The 26180-nt window shown below is 39.4% G+C and overlaps 1 protein-coding gene across 2 annotated transcripts; it reads left to right on the forward strand.

Moving 5' to 3' along the window:
- Positions 1–5590, forward strand: LOC143040082 (molt-inhibiting hormone-like). Of its 2 annotated transcripts, XM_076210747.1 has the most exons (4): positions 1–202; positions 1544–1842; positions 2872–2983; positions 4521–5590. In XM_076210747.1, exons 1-3 carry the CDS (start codon positions 188–190, stop codon positions 2975–2977), a joined length of 420 nt encoding a protein of 139 aa, XP_076066862.1. In that variant the 5' UTR covers positions 1–187; the 3' UTR covers positions 2978–2983; positions 4521–5590. The 2 variants fall into 2 exon arrangements, with proteins under 2 accessions (XP_076066862.1, XP_076066861.1); XM_076210746.1 differs by lacking the exon at positions 2872–2983 and having other exon boundaries at positions 3–202.
- Positions 5591–26180: the final 20590 nt, after the last annotated feature.

Raw genomic sequence — 26180 nt, forward strand, 5'->3', positions numbered from 1 at the left:
GTGGAGTCTCCATTCAGTCTGTGGATCGCGACCAAAGACGCACAGGACGCTCAACTACCCGAGGGCTTAAGACCTGTGCTCGCTTGACGTCATCCGTTGTACCTCCGACTGTGTTACTCATCTACCTCTCATAGCAGCATCAACGTCCGATCGTCGCCAGATTTCCGACTCTACCTTCATCAATACAATGGCCAATCACCAGGTACGATCTTCCCGCCCGTAACCTGTATGTGCGCACCTCACCTGTCATTCTCACTTTTGTGCCAAAGTGTGTGTCCTTAGTCATGCAGTGATTTGTGATTTTCGTCATAATCGTGGAGTGCTTTCATCGAGTGCCTTTGTACCTGCGTCTGTTTGTGTCCTTGTCCGTGCTTTACACTGTGCGTGCAAATGGTTCTGACGACTTGTAAGTCCGTTTCCTTCAGCGTGTATCTGTATCTAGGTGCATAGTTTTGTGTTGTTTTAACCATATGTCTCAGAATATGGACGTATACAGTGGAATGTGCATTGTAGTGTACATTTGTATGAGCCAGTTTATGTGTATGCAATCACCTGACCTCACCCCACTTCGAGACAGACATACAGATGGAATTTCAATTCTTTCAAGTGGTTATCACGTTGGTTAGTCTTCTACGAGAGAATTAAATTCTACGAGTACCCCTACACAGGTTCAACCAATACATCGCCCGTCTCATTCTAAAGTTTCGTGTTCATAGTTCGAGAAGGAACAGGAGTAGAGGAGAGGACTGAGTTACCGTGTGCACTTTAGTATTGTGCAATTGTGTTTATATGCATTCTTTCACGAGTCACACACACATCTTACGCATGTTTAAGAGAGAAACTCAGCTCCTCAGCACGTGAAGCCTAAGCTATTCGAGTTCCACATGGAGGTGTAATAGACAATTTCAGATTTCACGAAGAAAGTCAAATCTGGCAGTAAGTTGCTTGGTCGATCCTGCCTTTACCAGAATCCCTTTAAGCGTTTTTATTAACGTTGTCCAAAGTGCACAGCTTTGTCGCCGAGTTGGATTTTGTAACAGAATAATAATTAACCCGTAAACAAATAGATAAATAGATATATGACATTGATGCATAAGAGGTCAGATGCCTACTATAAACATTCAAACACCCGCTGATGTCTTTTCTGAATGTATGATAGTTTCTACTGCATGCAATATTTCGCTGGCTGGCAGGGCTACCAACCTGTGATATGTTGCTTAATACTGCTCCACTGTCGTTTGTCCTTCACGTCTCAATGCTTCTGACACCAACTTCTCCCTACTCCATATGGGATATTGACTAGAGTCACATTTATTATTATCCCTATTATCATTATTATTTAATAGGTGAAAACTAATATGTACTAGCTTCTATTCTTATTTTCCACGACTATCTGTAAATCTCCATGACTCCGCCTTTTAGGAGCAATATTGTGTTGAGTTGATGCATACAAAACTCAGAAAAAAAAAATCAAGATCTTCCCACCTTTCTTGGATAAATTGGCACCCTTTTCACCTCCCTGTTGTACTCCCTTCCACTTCAGATGTCAATCGTTGTAGCCGTTCTGCTCACCCTGTCGGCGTCAGTCTACGTGCAGAGTCGTACCGTCTCCAGCAGGTTCTCTGGATTAGAGAAAGCTCTGACGGACACTTCAGCAGCTGCTGCCCCCTCCCCTGGGGCACTCCAGGCGCCGCAACCATTGGGACGCAGCCCGGCGAAGCGGTCTCTCTTCGACGCCACTTGTATGGGATCCTACGACCGGCAAATGTACAAACAACTCGACCGTGTGTGCGACGACTGTTACAATCTCTACCGCAAACCCTACGTCCAGGTCGAGTGCAGGTACGTATTCGCCATCGTTCTATCCACTGCATCCAACACTGTCTCAATCCACCGCCAAAAATACTGTCACCACTGCTCTCTCCTTTACGCAATGACACAGTCACAGATTAGTTCCGCGTTATTACTCTCTGTGTACAATTGGCAATACTCTTGTTGCTGATTATACATTTTATTTTCACAAGATGTTCCTTTGAGCACCTTTTGTTTGCCTATCTATCTATCTATCTATATACCAATAGGTTTCCTTTCCCATATAAGTGAGGTAGTCATCCAGGGCATCCACCCACCCCACTCCCATTTCTAAACATCTCCAATATTATGTCTCGACTAAGATTTACCAGACACCCTCAATTTTCTTTCTATTGCCTCATCCCCTACTCTAGCATTGAGATCCTCCAACATTGCATTTATACTCCTCCTAAAACTCTCTAAGACTCATTGAAATCAATCCGAAAACCTCTTTCCTCTTCACTGTTCTCAGTACCAGGTCCGCATGCACACACACAAAAGCCTACACTTCCCATCCCAGTTTCACTTTCACCCACATCAGCCTCAAAGACACTTCCCTCCACTCTACCACGCTCTTTCCCATCTCCTCATTTACTAGTAGAGCTAATGCTCTCCTCCCCATGCCTTCATCACTTCTGACTCTCCTCACCACACTCCCAAACTCAAAAACACCCCTCCCTTTCAACTTACTTTTATTTAACGCTAATACATTCAACTTCCTTCTCAAGAACATAGTGCCAGTATCTTCTCTTTTACTCGCCTCTGTGCCACAACCACACACATTTAATGACCCAATACCTTGCACTAAATCCTAATTATTTTCACATACATTGTACGAACACCTTTCAACTTCAAAAGATTTATTTTTTGTTGTGATTTTTATGTTTGTTATTAACATATTCTTTTGTTTACACAGTAAATATTTTGTTATTTTTCTTAAGTTTAATGCCGTCAAGTTTACCACATTTTTAATTTACCATTATTATTATTTTCTCCTGACCTGACGTGACTACCAAACAGCCGGGACTGCTTTAGATCCGAAATGTTCAATATGTGTGTGATGGACCTCAAACTGGATTTTAAGCATTACATGAACATAGCAAAAGAACTCCAAGGATTTGAATAATTTTCGGTTGGTTAAGGATTTATTTCTTTTAGTTGTATTTTTTATCATTTTATCTTTTCTCTACATTTCTTTACTTTTCTTAGCCTTGATTTATATATATTTTCATCTTTGATTTTATATTTTAGTTTGAAATATATATTTAATATAATTTCATTAATATTACTACTTTTAATCAGATATTTAATTTCTTTTTATTTGAATTATTTCTATTCTGTTTGTACATTCTTGCTTTAGCACACATTCTTTGCGTCTTTCCCCTTCATCAATAAATGGGGTAGTGTTACTAGTGGAGTTCCCAAGGGCTCGGTCTTGGGTCCCTTATTGTTCATTATGTGTAGAAACGGCTTGAACAATGGGGTTAATAGTAAGTTTGCGGATGACACTAAAATAGGACGATATATAAGGTCGGGGTAAGGACTTGGAATACTGCAGTAGGACTTTGATCAATTGTTTCCATAGTCGGATAAATGGCAAATTGACTTTGATATTTAAAAGTGTAGCTTGCTAAATGTAGGCTTAAACAACTCAGCCAACAGGTTTAGATTAGATAACACCATATTAAAGAAAAGAGAATGAGAAAAGGACTCAGGAGTTTAGTGAGTCTGGAGCTTAAATCCAGGGAACAGTGCATTAGTGCCATCAATAGGACTAACTGGGTATTAAGGTTTATATCTATCACGATTATAAACATAAGTGCAGAGGTAACCATTAAATTCTATCTGGCTATAACAAAATAGTCATACCCATCCTTTACTTTGTGGTATAGTTTTGTTCCCCATCCTATAGAATGGATGTTAATGCACTAGAATTAGTACAGAACTCAATGACCAAAATGATACAAGGTATTACCTTACGACGACAGGCTTAGACACCTTAATACACCTTCTCTGGAACGACGAAGAGTGTGTCGTGATGTAATAGAGGTTTTCAAGGGTGATGCAAGCAAGGTCATTATTTTGAGCTAGCAGGGCAGGACTAGTAGTAATGGACTTAAATTGGGCAAATTTAGGTTTAAAAAAGAAAATAAGCAGGAACTGGTTTACCAGCAAAGTGGTTAACTAATGGAATAGATCTTATAAACATGTTGTCAGCGTTAAAACAATTGGCTGTTTTAAGAAAAGATTAGATAAACACTATTTCCAAGCCCCTCCTCATCCTGTCCCTTGCCCTCTTTAACCCCCTCTTTTCCATTCGCCTTTCCCCCTGCACCTTTTATTGGACACTGTTTAAACTTGCAATTTTTTCAAACACACTTTCTCCCATAACGTCCTCGTAGTCTCCAATAACCTATTTCCTTCCCCCGTCCTGGTGCCTATCCCGTAGCCTCGATTGCCCTTCCTTCCTTCCTTTTCTCTATCCACAGTCTCCCTTTGCCCCACTTTCTCCTCCATGTCTGCTCTACTGTCTGCCCAGTCCTCTCTCCTCATCTCAACAAGGATTTCTTCGTCATTCCCACAAGACCGCTCTTTGCACATGCCCTTCCTCTCACTCCACCCCACCTTAGAACTCACTTCACTCACCAAAAACTACTTTGTATCCACAGACGGGGCTGCTTCGCTAACGACGTCTTCGAACAATGCTTGTACGATCTCTTGCTCCAGGATGCAGCCGAGGAATACAAGATGCTCATCCACAGTGTGGGCAAGTAATAAGTAACAGACTATACGTCACGTCACCTGAAGTGAATCCTTCGTCCTGCCTCCTGTCCATCGTCATGGTCCTTCGCCTGCTATCAAGCTGTTCCATCCCCCTTTCGCACCACGCCTTCCAATCCTCTTTGTACCAACAGGATCCTTTGTTCGGTCTTGCCATCATATTCCTCAGTCTCGGCAAAAAACGTATCTCAGTCTCGGAAAAAACGTAAGATCCTCCACCTGAACAATCAACATCTTTGTCTCGGAGTATAATTACCTTGATCTCTTTTTTCGCACACTTCACTCTCGAGCCTTTTCGAGGAGAACTCACAGGAACAATTACTAAGAAAAGAAGCCATCAACCATGCAGGGTTGATTTGGACACCAGCCGCAACCAGGAGCTAAGACCCCCAATGGCGTTTTCATAGGAACACCCAAGTGTTGTCACATGGCGACACGAACAGTCCCTAGTCATCTTCGAAACCTTTAATCTCTTCAAGAAGAGAACATTTAGCGAGGCTGAGCAAGTGTTTGAGAGCCCACCACTTGGGCGATGCTACTAGTCAGAGGCCTTCCCCGAGAACAGAAACCCGCTGGACGGGAACAAGGAAACCTTCCACTGTCATCGCCAGATGATGGCCTCCGCACCCTTTATACCACCGACCGCTTTTATTTTTGTAGTCATTAGTTTTATATTTCTACTTCACCCCAGCCTAGGGCAAATTATATATTAGTTAATTTATTGAATATCTATTTATGACAGATTTAGTCAAGATGTATGCCAAAGATAACTTTAAGTATAGAGTGTGTGTCTACTTGGAGACGCAAGCAGCTATGACTATTCTTAAATATTCCCACTGTAGTGAGATACAAAGATTGTGTGTGTGTATGTGGTAGTGTTTGATTTGTGTGTGTGTGTGTGTGTGTGTGTGTGTGTGTGTGTGTGTGTGTGTGTGTGTGTGTGTGTGTGTGTGTGTGTGTGTACACATACACACAGCCACATGATAGATATATGATATGCAAGTGTGTAGCTACCTCATACAATCGAGCAGTAGCCACTCCCGGTACTATGGTAGTGTATGCGACACTGTAAGTTCTGCAGACGAGCCCCTTCTTCTCACTGGCCGATTCCATCACATCAGTGATGTGTATCGCGGGTGAAGAGGGCGCTGCCTGGTGTACAGCCGAATTCTATGACCAAGGTCAGAGCTTGCACCGCCGATAGTGGACGCACCTGATGGTGCGTATCGGTGGAAGTGCATGGAGTCATAGGTGCACAGCACTGGTACTGTTGTTTTGTTCATCTTCTCTTTTTCATTTCCACTATTTCTTCTTACCTATCTTATCAACGCCTGTCATACCACACTCTTTACTGACTAGCCTATCTCCACTGCACAATGGTGGTCCTTCATGTTTGCAGTCTTCCCCCCACTCCATCGCAGCATGAACAGTCACTGGTCTCTTCTATTCAACTCTTCTTCTCTCCTAACCACAATCTACAAGCACTCGGTTACTGCATTACTTCGTTTTCCTTCCTCTACCCTTACCTCGTCTCCCTCATTCGAGCTTCCTCTTCACTTCCTCCATTCTTCTTCCCAACATAATGTATTCTTTGCTACCCGGCACATACTCCCATTGTTTGTATTGCCTATCTATCCATGTTCATGTTTGTCTGTGACCTGTCTAATGATATGCTATCGTACTTAAGAGGGTGAGCATATATGCATAAGGCATATTTTGTAGATATGTAAACGTGCATATGTGCGTATTCAGGTGCCTATGTACACGTGCACAATTACCACGAATCTTGACAACAGTATTATAGTCATGTAAGGTCTACATAGAGAATATGTGAACGAAAATACAATGTTACATGCAGCAGCAATGGTTTTCTTTTACCTGGGTTCAATTGCTTGTTAGAAATGCACAGTTTTGGTGGCAGCGGCCGTGGTCGGCCGTGGTGCGATTTGTAGGAGCTTCAAGACGGATGCTGTTGCGCAGTCCAGGCGACTGTTAGCAACTTCGAGCAGTAACCTGTAATGAGCGAGAAAGTCAGCACCGATGAGGGGGCGTCCTGATGTCTGCCAGGATGTTGCTCTATGAGTCCTGGTGACTCTCGAACGTGAGGTGTAGGGGCTTCCACCCGGAAGAGCTGATGGTGGTGCCGTTGGCGGCAGTGAGCCTCTCATTAACGTCCTTGGGGGCTCGGGATTCTTCTGTGGAGGCATAGAATATGGAAGTGCAAGCGCCGGTGTCGATAAGGAAACGAAATTTGGAGGAGCCACATCTGACGGAGCGTGTCGATGTCCCTCCTAGTTCCGTCAGCTTCGGGTGATAGGCGGCGATTGCCAGCACCTCGAGTTATACTTGGTTTATGTTCCCCAGTGGCTGTTAGGATAATCGGGGCGTTGATGTGGGTCGCAGCAATGGGAGAAGGGTTCATTTGGTCACTCCGTATGGTCACCAGTGTAGGGGGTCTTGACTACGGGAAGAAGGATCGAGGGTTCATGAGTTCTTGTCTTTTATTTAGTAGGGTTAGAATCTTATTCGCAAGCGACCCGAAGACGTATATATACCTCACCCATCCGTTGATGGCCGTGGTTTGCATTTATTTACTAAAGTTCCAGAGGCCTGGGATCACGCTCGGCAGGTCAGTAATAGTTTAATGGATCGTGTGGTGTTGTGGTACCAAGTGCCTTAGGAGGTCTATTAAGTTGTCGCTGATATGAATTTGGGTCAAAAGAACAACTGCTCCGTGGGGTTAAGTCAAGGCCTGTTTCTAGCATAATTTGTGAACATCAGGTTTGATTATATGGGCATATGGCACACTTCCCTGATATTGATTCTACTCACAGAGACAAACCTTGGTGGAGACGATGAGAAAGCCCACAAAACTCAGGGCTGGCTCAAGTGGACTGATCCTGCTAAAAGCTGATTAGAATGGAGAGGATGACTGCATGGAAGCTAAATCAGGATATCGTAGGCAACTACATCGTCGTGTGATTAAAGCGACACTCTCCGATGTTGGTGATACGAGTCATCTGATTCGCATCTTGCCAGAATTTTTGGGTTTCTGGGACGATCAGAAGTCCACAACACTATAGAGTTCGTTTGAATGAAACTTTGGAGGTCTTGTAATTCAGAATATGTGGATCACAGTAGGTTATTACTTGGGGAAATATGTGATGGTCGTACACACACTCCAGCACACGGTTTGAATAACTAATTTCTCTCCTAGACGTCTGTGCTCCTTGAACTCGACGCGAGTTCTGACTGCGTGTTCAAAGACGCTGACGCGATGTCGGGGCTTGGTCACGTGATCAGGTGAAGTCATATGGTCCGGCGTCAGGCAACAAAATTCCCTCGAAACATAAAGAAGATAGCTAAGCCTAATGACAAAATTATGTATCCTAATTGTAGTAATGATTAATAATAATACATACTCATTCGAAAAGGAGGATTAAGACAAGAAGGTCTAGATTTTGGTCATGTTCTTACCTTAAAGGAGGCCTTACACTAGTACACATATATGATAGATTTATCTTAATATGTCAAAACGACCAAATTGTGAGTGTAAAGTGTCTTTACCTTCTAATCCAGTGAAACAACTTGACTATTTTCTAGACAAAACAGATTTAAACACGAGTAAGAAGTGATCCCATGTATCAAACGTACAAAACATACATGAGCAGAAAATGATCTTGTTTCAAGCCTGATCAAATTGGATGATTTATGAAATTTTTGGCTCGAAGGCCAAGTGCCGAAGCCTAATCAAACTGATCATCTGGGGTACCAGTGGACTTAAGAACCTGTAATGGATTATGTTCATCGGTGTTATGTAAAGCATTTCCTCCGGACAATCTTTGAACCACATCCGTTCAGACTGGGTGCGTTGGGATATCCCTGAGTTCTGTCGCGACTCACAGCCCTTCCCATACCAGCCTTTTCTCATTACCTTCCGCACTAGAGAATACTTATCCTATCGATTTTGTTATCACCCTATTTTCTACTCAAATGTGTGTGATACTTTCCAGCCTTTTCTCATTCCCTTCCGCACCAGAGAATACTTATCCTATCGATTTTGTTATCACCCTATTTTCTACTCAAATGTGTGTGATACTTTCCAGCCTTTTCTCATTCCCTTTCGCAGCAGAGAATACTTATCCTATCGATCTGATTATCACCCTATTTTCTACTCAAATGTGTGTGATACTTTCCAGCCTTTTCTCATTCCCTTCCGCACCAGAGAATACTTATCCTATCGATTTTGTTATCACCCTATTTTCTACTCAAATGTGTGTGATACTTTCTGTAACCAAAAAACTATACGATTCATGTGCGTCAAAGCCATTAACCACCTTCGGTAGTAAAAGTACCAACGTTAAGGTTGATAAAATAATATGTCGTAAGCTACGGGACTATTTGTCATGTAATGTAGTTCAAGAAACAGTATAGGATTAAGATAGTTTTGATCCTTTCATCTGTTACCCAGTGTTATACTTGATAGTATTGTCCAGGCTAACTCTTGACGATGCTATTCAGAATGGGTCAGCACAAAAATGGAGTTGAAGCCATATTTACTGAACCTATAATTTTTTTTCCAATACTGAGCGACTTTTTTTAAATGAAGAATATCCCGCGAAATGAGGGGATTAAGTCCTGAGAAATTTGTTAGACGAATAAACCTAGTGTTAGTAGGAGAAACTTTGACGATTTTTTTTTTCATGTTCAGTTATGACTGGCAATAGGTTAGCTTAATCACCCGAGATTTACCTCAGATTATCGCTTAGGTACAAATGTCGAATTAAAAGGTTCTAACTACCTCCAAATATTTCCATCCGTTATTTCAGTTTACTTTTCGAAAGTAAACAATAAAATGTGTGGACGCGTGTATTTACATATTTTCTACCGAATTGTAATGTAAGGAAAAGAACTTTGTTCGTTCATACCTTCCCTGTGACTCAAATTCAACTTCAGATTTGTTTATGTATTTTGATTGCACCGTTTCCTTCTGTAAACCAGTCAACTTTTTTTCAACTTCATTCCATGATCTCTATTCACTTTCCCTCCACAAACTAAGGGATCTCTGTCAATTTCCCCTACTCCTTTCACATTGAACCAAACACAGCAATCATCTCGCCTTTCTCTTTTTTTCTAATGAATGTAGTTTTCGTTTTTCCATGTATGCGTCTGTGTGTCACACGAGGTAGCTGTCATAGTGCTACCATAGTCGGATTGTCGGCATGTGTTGGACACCCAGACAGAAGAAAAAGAAAACCATAAAAAGAGTAGATAAGCTTTTTGAGTCAATGGCTATCCAACCTCGTTATGGGTCATTCATCCTAGTGTTTGCCGTGCGTGGCATCCTTGCAGAGCCTAGAGACGGGAGTCTTGGAGCCTGAATGCTGTCCCAATGCTGTGGTTGCACTGAGGTGTCCCTTCTTGGCTCGGATCCATCATAGATTTGTGGTCATAACACTCAGATTGCGTATCAATTCCAGGAGAATTTCGAGATGTAACCCACCTGGTTTTCATCTGGAAAAGCTCAGGGATTATGCGTGTACCCCGGTAGTAATCGCTAAAATCAGTCTGAAGTATTTAACATTCTTGGGGACCCTATAGAACTGTAGATCACTTTCAAACGTGAAACTGTAACCCACCTGGTTTTCATCTGGAAAAGCTCAGAGATGATGCGTGTACCCAGGTAGCAATCTCTAAAATCAGTCTGAAGTACTTAACATTCTTAGGGACCCTATAGAACTGTGGACCACTTTCAAAGGTGAAACTCTTACATCTACCGAGGAGTGCATTGGAGAGCGTCTAAAGTCGAGGGGTGGTGTGGCGTCGTGGGAGACGATGGAGAATATAGACTTGGCATACAGACTATGCCCTGCATCAGTAATGTATGGTATAATTTCTTGAATGGACCTCAGATGAAAAATATCCAATTACTTGTATTCTGCTTTGATGAACACACGCAGAATGAGACAGTCTCCATATTCTTCATCCAATTTTGTTGGTATTATTTACTGACATCTTTACATTCTGTGCTTCTAGTTTCTTTTAGATTCTACCCAGACACTTTGATGAACACACTTATTAAGAGAATATATTAATAGTAACAACCTTGTCATACAGAGGGGAAACTTTAAGTCTTTTTGCCAGTTAGTCCGTGTAAAAGAAAAGCATGTTTCTTCATGTTCCATTTTCACATCATCGAAATCAGAGATACTAAACTAAAACAAAAGAATCTCTTCTGCCTTTATTTCTTTGTCTGGTTTATCTGGTATCTTCTCTGTATCAGATGTAGAGGCGTCGCTCAATTATGGCAGAAGATTGTTGAAGGTTTTACTGCTACTAATGCATTCTATGAAAAATCCACAAGTAGGTGACCCCTGACTGTCAGCATTTGCTACATATTTCCCAATTAACATGCAAGCAATTGTAATTCTTGAATGAATATGAAAACCAAACCATTTTGTGACTAATCGATCCCAAAAATTTCATCTCAGTATGATACCCACCAACATAAAAATACCAAGTAATACAGTCAATGATTAAAATTTTAATTATAAACGGTAATAATTTTACAATTTTCCGAATTCCGGACAAAAGGCTTTTTTATGGTTAAATCAATGGAATACTGCATAAATGACGCACAAGGCAACATCCCGAGCTTAGACACTGAACAGCATGGACACTGAATATTCAACCACAATTTTAAATTGTTCCCCAGTAAAATATTTCTAGACTATCTGGAATACTATAATGCAAGGGTTCTCAGCCTTACTTGGCCCATTCACCCCTTTCACCATTTGTCTGAATGTCATTCCCCCCTCCTTTCCAAGATTGCCTGTTTCAAAAATTGCATTCTAAATAATATGCAAATATTACTAAAAACCCTTTTATTTTTTCCAAATTAGTATATATTTTTCCCATATTAGTATAATTCCAGCCCAGGTGACAGGCCAGATAGGCCAAAACCTATAATTGCTTTCCTCACCGCGTAAACTGACTGTGGTCACAAATCACCCCCAGAAAACCCAAAATTCCCCCCTGGGGGTGAATTTCACCCCTAATGAGAACCCCTGCTATAATGTATGTAGACATCATCGATGCAAAAATAAATAAATTAATAAATGAACAAAATCCATAAAATCCAGATACACTAGAATGACTATTATAGTGCATTATAGCGCCATGGTCCTCGAGCAAAATCTCTTCAACTTTTTCTTCTCAATCAATGAGATCGTAGAGGAGTCCTAGACCCAAACAGCTCCTACTCGGTGTATAGACTTGATTAGACGCTCAGAATTCACCACAATTTTGGGTGTAGTAGAAATGGTATGTCAATTTCATAGAAGTGCCAGGGTGAGCAGTTTGATCTCTGAGTTTACACTATTTCATCCCGTTCAAGTATTTGATATTAGCAAGGATCCCCCAAGTAGAACCAGTTAGCTTTGCTAAGCAGCTTCGGTTGTACCTTGATTTAGTATCTTCCAAAGGACAAACAGACCATAGTAACGTCGACCTGGCATAAAACTTCTTGTTACCTAGAGCTGTATTGATGGCAACTCTAATTCGAAGCATTCACGCCGCGCAGTCCAATGCAGGAGTGAGTATGGGTGCAGTCGTACTGTGAGTGCTACTTGGTCCCTACGGCTGGACAAGTTGTCAAGATAAGTAGCTTCGTTCACTGTGGGAAAACAGCCGGGGCTATCCAGACTCATCCACCCACCCCATCCGCCTTTACTGAAGAGGAACAAATGAAGTTTATTTGGCCGCTTGGCGCTGTTGAATTCAGCCTGAAAGGCTCCTACCCAACACCCTCTCCGAAACCTATGTCTACTGCCACGCGTCCTATTTAGAAATTTTCTCATTTCTCAGCCTAGCGGCTTTCATCTCTTCCCTTAGAAGATTCAGCGCAAACCATTTAATGTCTAAACTCTTTATTTCAAACAATAACACAAGCCCCGAAGACTGGGACAACTTTTTTGAGAAGCCTATAAAAGAATGAGAGAAATAAAGGACTACCTCGGAGGCAATCATGTCCAATGGAAATCCATTATCCCACCGTGTGCCCTGGTATGGAGGAATTTCGGTACCGACCGCAGTGATCCTTCGAAGAGATGAGAACTGTGATAACTGAAGTTGCAAGGACCGTCAATAATGGTCTCGGACCTGAGGTGGTTTGGACATCACTGTGATGGATCAACTTCCTCCGGGTATCGTCACTCCAATGGCATAGCAGCGTGGACACCGTCTTCTGCGTTTATGTATGGACACTTCCGGACCACCGAGCGGTACCAGCCTTAAAAAAAAAAAAAAAAAAAAAAAAAAAAAAAAAAAAAACTGCCATTGACGTGTTTCTCATCATGAATATATATTGGTGTATGGACAAAACCTATACTTGACGCCCTCTATGAATGACAGTGGTAATGGTCTGCCTCCACGGTAGGCCTACTCACGTTTGAAAAGAATTGGACCATTTTGAGAAATTGTGGACTAAAAGTTACCTTACGCCCCTGAGAAAGACACCTCTCTGGTATGGATGAAGCTACAAAATTAGGAGACATAGTTAGGGCACATCTAGATAGTCGGCCAAATAATAATTGATCCATAGGCAGGGCAACTAAATTTTCTAAGCTGGAGTGGTCCTTAAGGATCATTGACTTTATCATTGACTATGACCGTTACAAAGACGCTCTTGGATCACTCCACTAAAATTGGAGTAGAATGATACTTTTGCGACGGATTACAGAGACGGTTCAACCTCAACTGATACATGGACTCGGAAATTTCCCTTACGAAGAGAGGCTTAGGCACCTAAACTTACACTCTCTGGAAAGACGTAGAGTGCGGGGTGATCTAATAGGAGTGTTCAAGTGGATCAAAGGCTATAACAAGGGTGAAGCAAACAAGGTCATCATAATGAAACAACAGGGCAGGACTCGCAGTAATGGGTATAAACTGGAGAAATTTAGATTTAAGAAGGAAATAGGCAAGAATTGGTTTACTAATAGGGTGGTCAATGAATGGAATAAACTTAGTAACCATGTAGTAAGCGCTGAAACTATCAGCTGTTTTAAAAAACGATCAGACAACTTTATGGATGGGGATAACAGGTGGTGATGGATACGGAGCTGCCTAGTGTAGGCCTTATGGTTTCTTGCAGTCTCCTTTATTCTTATGTCTTATGTAACTGACAGTAACAGCTCGCTTCGACGAATTTCGTCAAACACTGATCTGATTGTGTTGAGGTAGAGATTAGTTACTTCGGATGTTTGTTCGATGATTCACTGAGCAGCCACACGTCCTTTGAGTTTTAAATGTACAGTACAATTTTGTTCTCCCCATTTTTCGCACGGGAATGCATAATATTATTATCATCAACATGCTCGCCGGAACATCGAATACTTATTTGCAAAGATGTACCCACGTAGTTCTAAATTCATGCCACGGTGTCCGTTTCGGCGTCACCAAATTTTCATGTCAAATTACCATAAGTAGTTTGCTTGTGTCATTTACATTGTTATAATGTTAAGAAAATTCAGTTAGAACCAAGCTGCTAAGCCAAGTTGACGGTGATGCCAGTAATCAAATGTATTTATGGAATTTTCGGATACAAATTATGAGTAATGAGTAAATGGCGCTAGACGATTTTGAGACTGCCTAGTGGTTAGCAAAACCAAAGACCTACAGCAAGACAAGACTCTGTCTATCAAGTAAGATAAATTGCCTGGTGGTTAGCGAGACCGAAGACCTGCAACAAGACAAGACTCTGTCTTTCAAGTAAGCTAAATTGCCTGGTGGTTAGCGAGACCAAAGACCTACAACAAGGCTAAATTGCCTGGTGGTTAGCGAGACCGAAGACCTACAACAAGACAAGACTCTGTCTTTCAAGTAAGCTAAATTGCCTGGTGGTTAGCGAGACCAAAGACCTACAACAAAACAAGACTCCTTTCAAGTAGGCTAAGCTAAATATATTCCCCCAGCATTTTCATATAGTTACATCTTCTTCATTCCAGTGGAGTAAATTCCATCTTTCAAAGTTTTACAATCTCTCTCCCTTTTCCTCTCCCCTCTCCCTCTTCTTGATTATCTTGGTCTCACTGGGCTTACTGCAAATTTCTTGGTAGTTCGCTTTAAAGTTGAACCTTGTCTTCTTCTAAGAATTAACTTTATGTTGAGACATTGTGACAAGTTGAAAAAGGTGGAAAAAGAGTGCTTCCACTGAAGAAGCTACAAGCAAAACCGGTCAGGAATAAACTCGGAACGAGACCCGTGCCTCTCTTTATCCACCTTTTTCAATTAACTTTATATATGTTCTGTTCGCATCAAATTAAAATGCATCTAACTCTTGACCTTGAAGAGACAACAAAAAATCTTACATTGATTCCTCGAGTTTTATTCCCTTAGTCTAAATGGGGTCATTGCTCCCTTCCTGTGAGAAGAGGTGAGGGAAAAGGACACCAGGAGGGAACGGAGTGTATGATAATGTTATCGGTTAACTGAATAAAAAAATATTTAGTCTAAAGTAAGGTGATGGAGCTTACTTCAGTTGTTTTAGTGTTTAATTAGTTTTATGTCAAGAACAGGTTTTCTCGTGAGTGATACCAAGCCCTAAAAAAAAGTTTGAGTAATTGAAAAGACAATAAGTGACCGATAGAGGGAAAAGAATTGGAAATATGTGAGGTAGGGAGGGAGGGAGGGAATGGCTGGAAACTGCAGCTGCAGTGAAGGACGACCCCCATTGTCTGGTCCCACGGATTTTCCCAGATTCCCAGTCGCCACCCCCAAAGGCGGTTCTCTCGAGAAAAACTGCACTTGTAGTTGCACCTCTGCAGTTCACTTGCTATCGTACAAGCTTGCATCATGCTTCGTCTTCGAGTGCATCATCTGTTGCCACAATTTGCTCTATGTAGAAAATTGTGGGTCTGTAATGAGGTTGGTTAAAGACAGGTGAAGAGGTTTTTTTGTTTATAGTTTAAGACTGTATTAGATGTTAGTGTTTCCACGATGATTTTTTTTTCACTTTGATGACAACAATTGAACGAGGCTGTAATGAAATCGTCATGAATGCACTGAAAAATATTTGAAAAAAACCAGACTAAAATATGAACGACTGGCCAATTTATTTATCACTTGAGCCACTGATGCCTTAGTTTTGGGTACCAAAAGAGTAGGTAGATATCAACAACGCCATATATTGGTTGAACGAAATCCATAAACCCAATTTTGCCATGTACAATCTTACATCCCACACAACTTTTGTGATCGACACCACGAACTATGAGGCTTTCTAAGACCTCTGGAAAATCTTAAATGCCACACAACTTTTAAGCTCGAGACCACGAACGTATGCGAGGCTTTCTAAGACATCAAGTGTCTTCGCTCTATGCACGAACTATCATTCAGTAAGCCTCCGTTTCGTTTGACCTTGGCCTTGGTCCAGGGGACGTGATGTCCCAGCGGTCACGTGTCCCTGTGAACTGACTCGAAGCCTGCAACCAAAGGTTCCAATGACTGTGTAAAAGGTACATTTGCACCTGCAAAGGCAAGGTCACCGGTGATCTTAGTGTTGCCAATAGATGCTCTACAATAATGGACAACTCTGACCAGTACCAAGTTCATGCAGGTGTTGCAAAACGTTCGGGCGGGGAAGAAAGCGCCCCTGCCCGACTCCTGAGTGGTAAACAAAAAAGAAACCAAACCAGCTTCCTGCGCACTTCCCAACACTCTCGGTCCCATAAGTTGGAGCGAACATCAGTCAACAGTTCCTGCAGGAATCCTACTGACACTCAGAAGATCTTACTGCACCCCATGATGCACTGAATCAAAGGCCAACTCAAAACCAACATAAGCTGGAGGGAATTCTTGTTTGCCAGTTTGCTTAGGCCTTTGCCCAGATTGCTCAGGGCCTTAGGCCTTTAGTAGATTAATTTGAGCAGATAAGGGCGAAACTGTACAGGCGAACACCTTTCCCAGCACAAGAAATGATGTATAAACACGGTCATTCTAGGAGCTCTGCCAGTACCATTTACCCTTCTAGAGAATAACAGCGATAATAATACATCTACTGATAAAAATTAAAATTATGATAATAATATTAATAATAATAGGAGTAATAATAACAATAATAATAATAATAATAATAATAATAATAATAATAATAATGATAATAATAATGATAATAATAATGATAATGACAACAATAATAATAATGACAACAATAATAATAATGGCAACAATAATAATAACAATAATGATAGTAATAATAATAATAATAATAATGATAGTAATAATAATAATAATAATAATAATAATAATAATAATAATAATAATAATAATAGTAATAATAATGATAATACATACATACATATACCAAGGGTTTTTCCCCCCTTACAAGGGAGGTAGCCAAACTCCACTCCCACCCATTTCATCCCCACACTCTCCTCTCCCATTCACCATCCCTCTTTCTTTTCTTGGCTGCTCCTGGACGACGGGTCATCCCTGCATCTCGCCCACTGCCCTGTGGGGTCAGAAGCAATGTAGCAAAACACAACACATCCACAGCAAGGCCACTTCATTAGTGGGCGACCCTTCGCCCTCTCCGTCCCCTCAATAATAATAATAGATATGGAAAGCCAGAGAAAAGGAAGTATGAGACATTGGAAGAGCCTCCATCTGGTGACATACGCTACTCGACCGGCTTCGACGTATCTTTATCTCCCTCCTCTCTCTCTCTCTCTCTCTCTCTCTCTCTCTCTCTCTCTCTCTCATTACTATTCACCAAATGAGGATATTTCATAAGTCCCGTGTTTCCTTTCCCTCGTCTTCTCGTGACTAATGGGGTATCCCAGGGCTCAGTGCTTTCCGCCATTACCATATACATTAATGATTACGATCTGGTCATTACTAGTCGTCTGGACAAATATGCAGATTATATGAAATTAGAAGGACCGATGAAACAACGAGCAATATCTTAATATTTAGACAAAATATATGAACAGTCGGTTAATTGCCAAATGAAATTCAGTGTTGATAAATGAAAAGTTGCTAAAATGAGTATCTGTCAAGATAATCACTAGGAACTTGGAAATTGTGACCCCAAAATTGAAAGAAATTTGGAGGATTTTGGAGGTAGTGATCTAAAACCGAAAGAGTTTTGTACAGAAATAAAACAGTCTTCGGTTTTATCTCTAGATGTGTCAGTAAGAGACTGGAAAATATTTTGAAATTAGATTTTGACTTAGTCGGGGCGTCATCTAAATGATGTAGTGTAATTTTGGCCTCCACGGATTCACAGTTAGAGAATCCACAGAAAAATTGTAAATTTTAGTCATATCAGAAATATCCCTTATAAGTAAAAATTAAACTTGGTAAAATTAACTCACTAGAAAGACATGGAGTTAGAGATGATAAGATGGAGGTGTCCGAATAGTTCAAAGTCATTAATATGGGTGATATTGATAGTCTTAAAGATAAGAAATGATGACATAACAAGAAAAAATTAAAAAAGTTCGATAAACCTCGTTCTAAAAGGGAAATTAGTCAAATTTGTTTGGAAGTACAGTTATGAACCCTCAGAACAGGATTCCCAATACTGAATACAAATCACCATCCTACTCCTACAAAGTGGTAAGTGAAAAACCCCTAGTAGGGTCAGTTGCGGCAAACCGCTGTTTTTTTTTCTGTTTTTTTTTTTTTCTGTTTTTTGAGGGCATTGCTTGAGTCGCCTCCCCGCCTGGCCAGGGTTGCCGGGAACCAACGCGACATAGTCCGCAGCCGATCCCGGGAATCGAACCTACGACCACATGCGAGTTCGACACGGTGTCCACTGGGCTACCACGTGGCCTTATTGTAAATGAGGAAACGCTAGATAACACTTAAAAATAGATAAGGAATGAATGTGAGCTGTAACAGAGAATGTGGATGAGCATGAGGAGCTGCCATAGATAGGCCAAGGGGCGTTTTGCAGTTTCCTCCTTATTTTGTGTTCCTTTGTGTTAAATAAAGTAGTGAGAGGTACGAGGAATGATAATGTTGGATTAAACGAGAGTGCGAAGATTGACGGCCTGAAGAAGTGGAGACTTTTAAGTATTTTGGGGTTGTATGAAGAACGTATGTATCCATCTCCTACCATTCATTATAAGTTACCACAAACAAACACACACGAGAGAGATGGCCGAAATGTCGTCCGACGATGTTGAAACGCCAAACGTCCGCACAGGATACTTTCGGAGCATACTTGTACCTATGACCACGTATACATCTACACACTCATAAACACATCCTACTGTGAGCGCATGTTATTGTTATAAATATCTATATGATAAGGCACGTCCCTCACTTCAAGCCATGGCAACTCCAAGTCAGGAATTCTGCTGACACGGCTGGAAAGTCGAACTATGAGCCTCACACCGAGGGCCGGACTACTCTCCATCCTACCTGACTCCCAAATGGAGCCCCGTAGATAGTGTGGTCTTGAAAGTACTTTAAAGGCTTCATTATTACAACTCTTACATCAATGGACTCAATTAATGTAGGGTCACTTCGGCCTATACATTTATGTGGTGAATTACTGTATAAAGGAATCGAGTAAACGTATGGAAGTAAAATTGATATAAGAAATAGGCATTTGAAGATGAATATATATATATATATATATATATATATATAAATATATATTATATATATATATTATATATATAAATATATATATATATCTATTTTTATGTATTTTATATATATATATATATATATTATTTATTTACTATATATATATATATATATATATTATATACTGTATATATATATATATATATATATATATATATATATATATATATATATATATATATATATATAAATATATATGGATTGATTATACCCGCGGGACTGTATGGAGCAGATATTTTATATATGAGGGAAACTGAATGTTTTTTAATTGAAGTGACTGAGAAATGTGTTAGGCGTTACATGAGCGGTTAAAGTCGGAAATGTCGAGGAAAGATAGACAACGGAGATTGGAAGGGAGAGGTCGAAAAGAGTAGATCCCAGAGCTGAGATGGTGTGGGTATATGGGAAGAATGGGTAATTCTAAATGGATGGTTACTGGCCAAGTGGATAAGAGCGTCGCTCATTGCGACGGAGGTCGAGTTGACAGCGGTCCTAACCCTACCACAAGCGAGTTGGACCAAAGGCATTGTTCATTAAATTCCATGCCACAAAGTCCTCTGTATAGGACACCATCCTAGCCTCCTGACGGGGTGTTCGCAGCGTTTAGAGTTAATTTTAAAAAAAAATGAGGAGAGACTGGCAAAAACTAGACGTGGAAAACAGAAATGGATGGGGATCTAGAGGAAAACCGGGATGGATGAATTTGAATGGAGGGAAATTGTGGATGGATGAATGGATGGTTCGGCCCAAAAAATACCTTTTCATCCAAGTCATACATTATTCGAAACAAATAATCAAGAGGATCATCATGCACTGAAGAGGAAAAGGACCCTGCTGTGGAAGAGCTATGCCTCACTGCATTGCATGCGATCCAAGCTCTGTGGCACAGGGAAGAAGTGAGATGCCACACCAGTGGTGCAAAAATGGGAGAAGTGGTTAGATGAGGCACAATTGTTCATAACACGGGAGTGAGGTTAACTCTGTCATTCTTCAAGAGGAAAAGGGTCTTTGGTGTGCTTGCATGTGAGATTCACCACATTTTTAGTTCACGTGCTGGACTCGCGATCGACAGGTATTACCCACCCGGATGAGATCCCAGAGGTCATATATGGATATATGGGTAATGCTATAACCTTACGTAAAACACACACACACACACACACACACACACACACACACACACAAACTCCTTGCCCACCAGAGTTGATTCCCGGCTGGCCGTACGGTTTTGCTGAAATTTTCAGCCATGGGGAAACTCGAACTAGGATCACTGTATTAGTGGTCGAGAGTGGTACCACTGAACAGTCGAGCCGTGTAATGTATGTATATATATATACATATACATATATATATATATATATATTTATATATATATATATATATATATATATATATGTATATATATATATATATATATATATATATATATATATATATATGAAGAAGCTACAAGCGAAACCGGTCAGGAATAAACTCGGAACGAGACCCGTGACTCTCTTTTTCCACCTTTTTCAACTTGTCACAATGTCTCAACATATATATATATATATATATATATATACATATATATATACATACATACATATATATATACATATAAATACATATATATATATATATACAATATATATACATATATATATATATTATGTATATATATGCATATATATACGTGTATATATATATATATATATATATCATATGTATATATAATATATACATATATATATATATATAATATATATACATATACATATATATACATATATATATATACATACATATATATACATGTATATATATATATATATATATATGTATATATAATATATACATATATATATATATATAATATATATATACATATACATATATATACATATATATATATATACATACATATATATACATGTATAAATATATATATATATATATACATATATATACATGTATATATATAAATATATATATAAATATATATATATACATATATATGTATATATATATATATATATATATATATATATATATATATATATATATATATATATATGGTAGGATACGTTTTGGCGCAGCCGTTTTGGCGCGGTCGTTTAGGCCCGGCCGTTTGGGCGCCGACTGTCTTTGCGCCAGCCTATTTGGCGACGGCTGTTTTGGCACAATTTTTTTTTTTTTTTTTTTTTATAAATTCTATCTTCTAAATCTGTCATATTATAAATTCAATTTTATAAATCAATACAAAATTACAATATATCAGTTATAAATTGAAAGACGATATACATATTTAGAAACAGGAAAACTAGCTCGTTTAGCTGTTTGCTGGTTACACGTACATACAGAGGGCGCTTTCGGTCCTGCCAACGAATGACGTTTGAGTTGAGTCTGTCAGTCCTTTGCCTCAGTTGAGTTAGCTCTGTTAGCGCTGACGCAAGTATTTGGTTCTTTTACCATCTTTCTATATATCTATTAGCTAAAAACTTTCGTTTTATCCATGTGATGGCTGAGAAGGTATTAACGAAAAGTGACAAAGAAAAATTTACTCATAACGGATTCCTATACGTCTTTGACAAAACAAGCAAAGCTGACAGTGAGTTGAAATATTGGCGTTGTGAGCAAAAAATCGGTGCAAGTCACGGCTGGAGAGGTGGTGAAAGAGCTGAACAGCCAATCGCATGAAGCCTGTGATGCACAACTAGATGTTGCACTTGTGAAAACTAATATAAAACAGTGTAGAGGAAACACTTGAATCACCAACTGTAGTTGTTAATGAATGTTTGACAGACATATCCCTGTCTAGTCTAGCTGCCGTTCCTAATATGTCTGCTTTGAGGAAAAAAAGACAGAGGAAGTGTAATTCAGTAATAAACTCCCCCACCAATCCAGCTGACTTACAACAATTTTGTGCCAGAATGCTACAGAATATATGTCCCTCAACCAGGAGTGGAAGAGAATTTTTTACTGTGTGATAGTGGACCAAGTCACGACCGGATATACCTTCGGAAGACAAAGCTGGGTACAGCACTTAGTGACATCTGATATGTGGTTTACCGATGGTACATTCAGTATTACTCCTAGCCTCTTTTGTCAGATTTATATAATCATGGTAAAAAAAAAAAACGGAGTTCATCCTATAGTTTATGCTCTTTTGCCCAACAAGCAACGCACCACATACGTGAAAATGTTCGAGTTATTGAAAGAATGAGTGGAAGGGTGGTCAGGTAAACACCAGGAACTGTTGGAGTTTTTATTTCTAACGTTTCGTCCTGAAAGAACTTTCTCAGTGTACACAAATAAATAATTGACAGCTTATATACCCACAGCTTATCCCGTTCCTCCCCGTTCGTCTTCGCTCCTCATGCACCCCCGTTCGGCATCACGAAGAACCAACCAAGCTGGCCGTTATTGAAAGAAATAGAACCAAACCTGAGGCCCAGTTCAATAGTTTGCGATTTCAAACAAGCTGCACACAGTGCTATGAAGGAAACATTCCCTGATGTTCAAATAAAAGGATGTTTTTTCATTTAGCTCAAAATATGCAAAAACATCTGGCTAGGCTGGGGTTCACTAGTTTGTATAACACTGATCCAGATTTTGTGTTAAAAGTTAAAATGTTTATTGCCATTGCCTTTGTGCCTTTGAACAAGATCGATGAATATCTAGATACTCTAGCGACCGAACTGACGCAAGAACTTCAAGACTTATTCAACTGGTTTGAAGTTACATATGTTGGTCGTCAGAACAGACGAGGAAATGGAAGACGAACTCCTCTATTTCTCCCTGAAATTTGGAACCATTGTCAGAGAACGTTATATATATATATATATATATATATATATATATATGTATATATATATATATATATGTATATATATGTATTTATATATATTTATATATATATATGTATATATATATATATACTGTATATATATATATATATATATATATACATACCGATCCGAGAGTTGACACCTTGACGTGGTGGATAGGCTTGAGAATCTTAATGATTACAAAAGCTATGTCGATAGAGAGAAAATCTCTGCAGGGTCACCCATATCGAACAGGTTTTGTGAGAAAGATCAGACAAAGAGCAGCTCAAACACACTGTCGCAGGACCCACTGCTAACTGGCACGTCCTTGATGGCAAACAGAGAAATTCCTCATAGATATATGGGGTACCGTCAAAATGACGGCGTGGACCATTGGGCACCTTACAGCTGCTTAGGGCTTCACCGAATATAATGAATAAGGTGACACCTGAGAAATATCTCACCAGAAACCAGTTGGCACGGAGGTGAGATTACTGCTAACCCCCCTTCATAGCAAATATGAATATCACAACCAAAACAAAACCGGGCGTTCCTGTTGGATCATCGTCTCCTAAAGGTCCAACCGCATTACTTCGTGTGCTTACGGGCAGTGTGCCACCGAATTGAGTAAACACTGTCCAAGCAGATCCAAGTCTTGGACATTAAACAACATGAAGAAAATTAAGATCTATACTTACAACATAAGAAATCTCTCAGAAAACTACAGACTGGAGAGTTTAATGGAAGAACTAGACAATATCAAGTGGGGCATCGTAGGACTGAGCGAAGTCCGAAGAGCGGAAGAAAAGCTGATACAATTACAAGATGGTCACCACCTGTTCTACTATAGAGGTAAGGACTAAGAAAGATCTAGTGGCGTAGGATTCTTGATAAACCGAGAAGTTGCTGGTAACGTAGTCAAATTCAGTAGTTTATTGGACAGGGTAGCTTGGATTGTGATTAGGCTGTGTAAAAGATACACTCTAAAAATAGTTCAGGTTTATGCACCAACTTCACAGAGTTCAGACGATGAAATTGAGTCGTTCTATGATGATTTAAGTCAGGTAATGGATCAAGAAAAAAGTAAGTACACGTTGGTAATATGCGACTTTAATGCTAAAGTGGGAAAGAAGATGGGAGATGAGACGTACTTTTGGAGTAGGTGAAAGAAATGACAGAGGCGAGATGTTAGTCAATTTTGCAGAGAACTACATGAGGATAATAAACACTTTCTTCCAAAATCGTGTAGGTCGTAAATGGACGTGGAGAAGTCCAAATGGAACAACAGAGAACAAAGTATACTCCATATTAGGAGACGAGACCAAAAGCGTTAGCAATGTTACGGTGATAAATAAAATCAACATAGATAGCGACCATAGAATGCTAGGTTGCACAGCTAAATTCAATTTCAGAGCCGAGAGAAATAAACTAGTTTTAAAAAAGAAAATAAGCCTTGCAAAGGTTAGAGATAACAAGAAAAAAAAATCAGCTAGAAATTAAAAATAGATTCGAAGCTCTAAGAACTAAGGAGGACAGCGTGGAAGATATTAATTTAAATTTAGTGAATATCATTAGGGAGTCGGCAGAGAAAGTAGGAAGTACAAAAAACATTAGAGAGAGCAAATACTCCAAAGCTACAAATTACCTAATTAAAAGAAGAAGGACCATGCAGATTAAAAGCAGGAGAGACGAAAAAGAAAGAGTAGAACTAAAAGAGCTTATCAACAAAGGCAGAGATTAGAGAAAAGAAAGAGAAACATGGATGAAATAGAAGAAACTATTCGGAAATGTAAAAGTATTAAAGTGACCGAGCGCAGACATACTTTAGGAAGACAGCAAATTATATGTTTCAAAGATAGGAATGGAGAAATAATTAAATGTAGACAAAACAGGCACAGAACAACTACATTTTCACGGACTAAACAAGGCGACGTCTTTCCATATACATGAAAAGGCTTACAATAGTGTGTAGGCCGTTGACCTGACCCATCGCCTTGTTCAGTCAGTGAAAATGTAGTTGTTTGTGCCTGTTTAATTGTGTTGTATTGAATTATTTTGAGAATGACCCCTTGAAGTCGAAACGTCAAATTGTGTTATCAAAATGGATAAATATGGACAATTGGTTTACGATCACCCCCCCAGAGTCAGAACTATAGTGAGGAGAATTGAAAATATTAGGAAGATAAATAATTGTGATAATGCTGTGGTGTTTAACTCAGTGTATATATGTATATATATGTACATATATATATATACATATATATATATATATATATATATATGTGTGTGTGTGTGTGTGCGTGTGTATGTGTGTGTGTGTGTGTGTGTGTGTATTGGTTCTAGTAAGTGCCCTCAAAGATACAGACTCTACCATCAGTGCCTATATCCGAAGAGGACTAACTCACTGCAGCACATGAAAACAAGTGCATAATGAAGTCGAACGTTCTACTGAAGTACTGATTAATAACGGATTCAGTGAAAAAAGAGATAAACCACCAAAGTAAATAATGGACGGCTGGCATAAAAACAATAATAATCAGAATATATATGTGTGTGTGTGTGTGTGTGTGTGTGTGTGTGTGTGTGTGTGTGTGTGTGTGTGTGTGTGTGTGTGTGTGTGCGTGCGAAGATCTGGAGTCTGGGATCCATGTTGAGGGGGGGAGAAGCGTATATATATGTATATATATATATATATATATATATATATAAATATATATGTATATATCTATATACACACACATATATATATATATATATATGTATATATATAAATATATATATTTATATACATATATATATACATATATATATATATACATATACAAATACATATATATATGTATATATATATATATATATATATATAAATATATATGTATATATATATGTGTGTGTGTGTGTGTGTGTGTGTGTGTAGATTTATAGTTGATTTCTACATTGGTGAGAACTGGTTTTGGAGAGGAAATCTCTGGGAGTTCTCTTTGGTTAAATGTTCCAGTCTTTTCTGGTTTACATGCAAGCTCCGAATAAACATTTTCCAGGTACAAGTAGGGTGTTGCCATATTTACATTTTGATACATT

The sequence above is a fragment of the Oratosquilla oratoria genome, chromosome 27, assembly GCF_046742065.1.
Source record: "Oratosquilla oratoria isolate Oo_2021 chromosome 27, ASM4674206v1, whole genome shotgun sequence".
Taxonomy (NCBI): Eukaryota; Metazoa; Arthropoda; class Malacostraca; order Stomatopoda; family Squillidae; genus Oratosquilla; species Oratosquilla oratoria.

Bases quoted from the DNA above. Each gene is read 5' to 3' on its own strand.
- LOC143040082 (XM_076210747.1), top strand. The intron at 1,843-2,871 runs GTACGTATTCGC...ACTACCAAACAG, and splicing joins TACGTCCAGGTCGAGTGCAG to CCGGGACTGCTTTAGATCCG.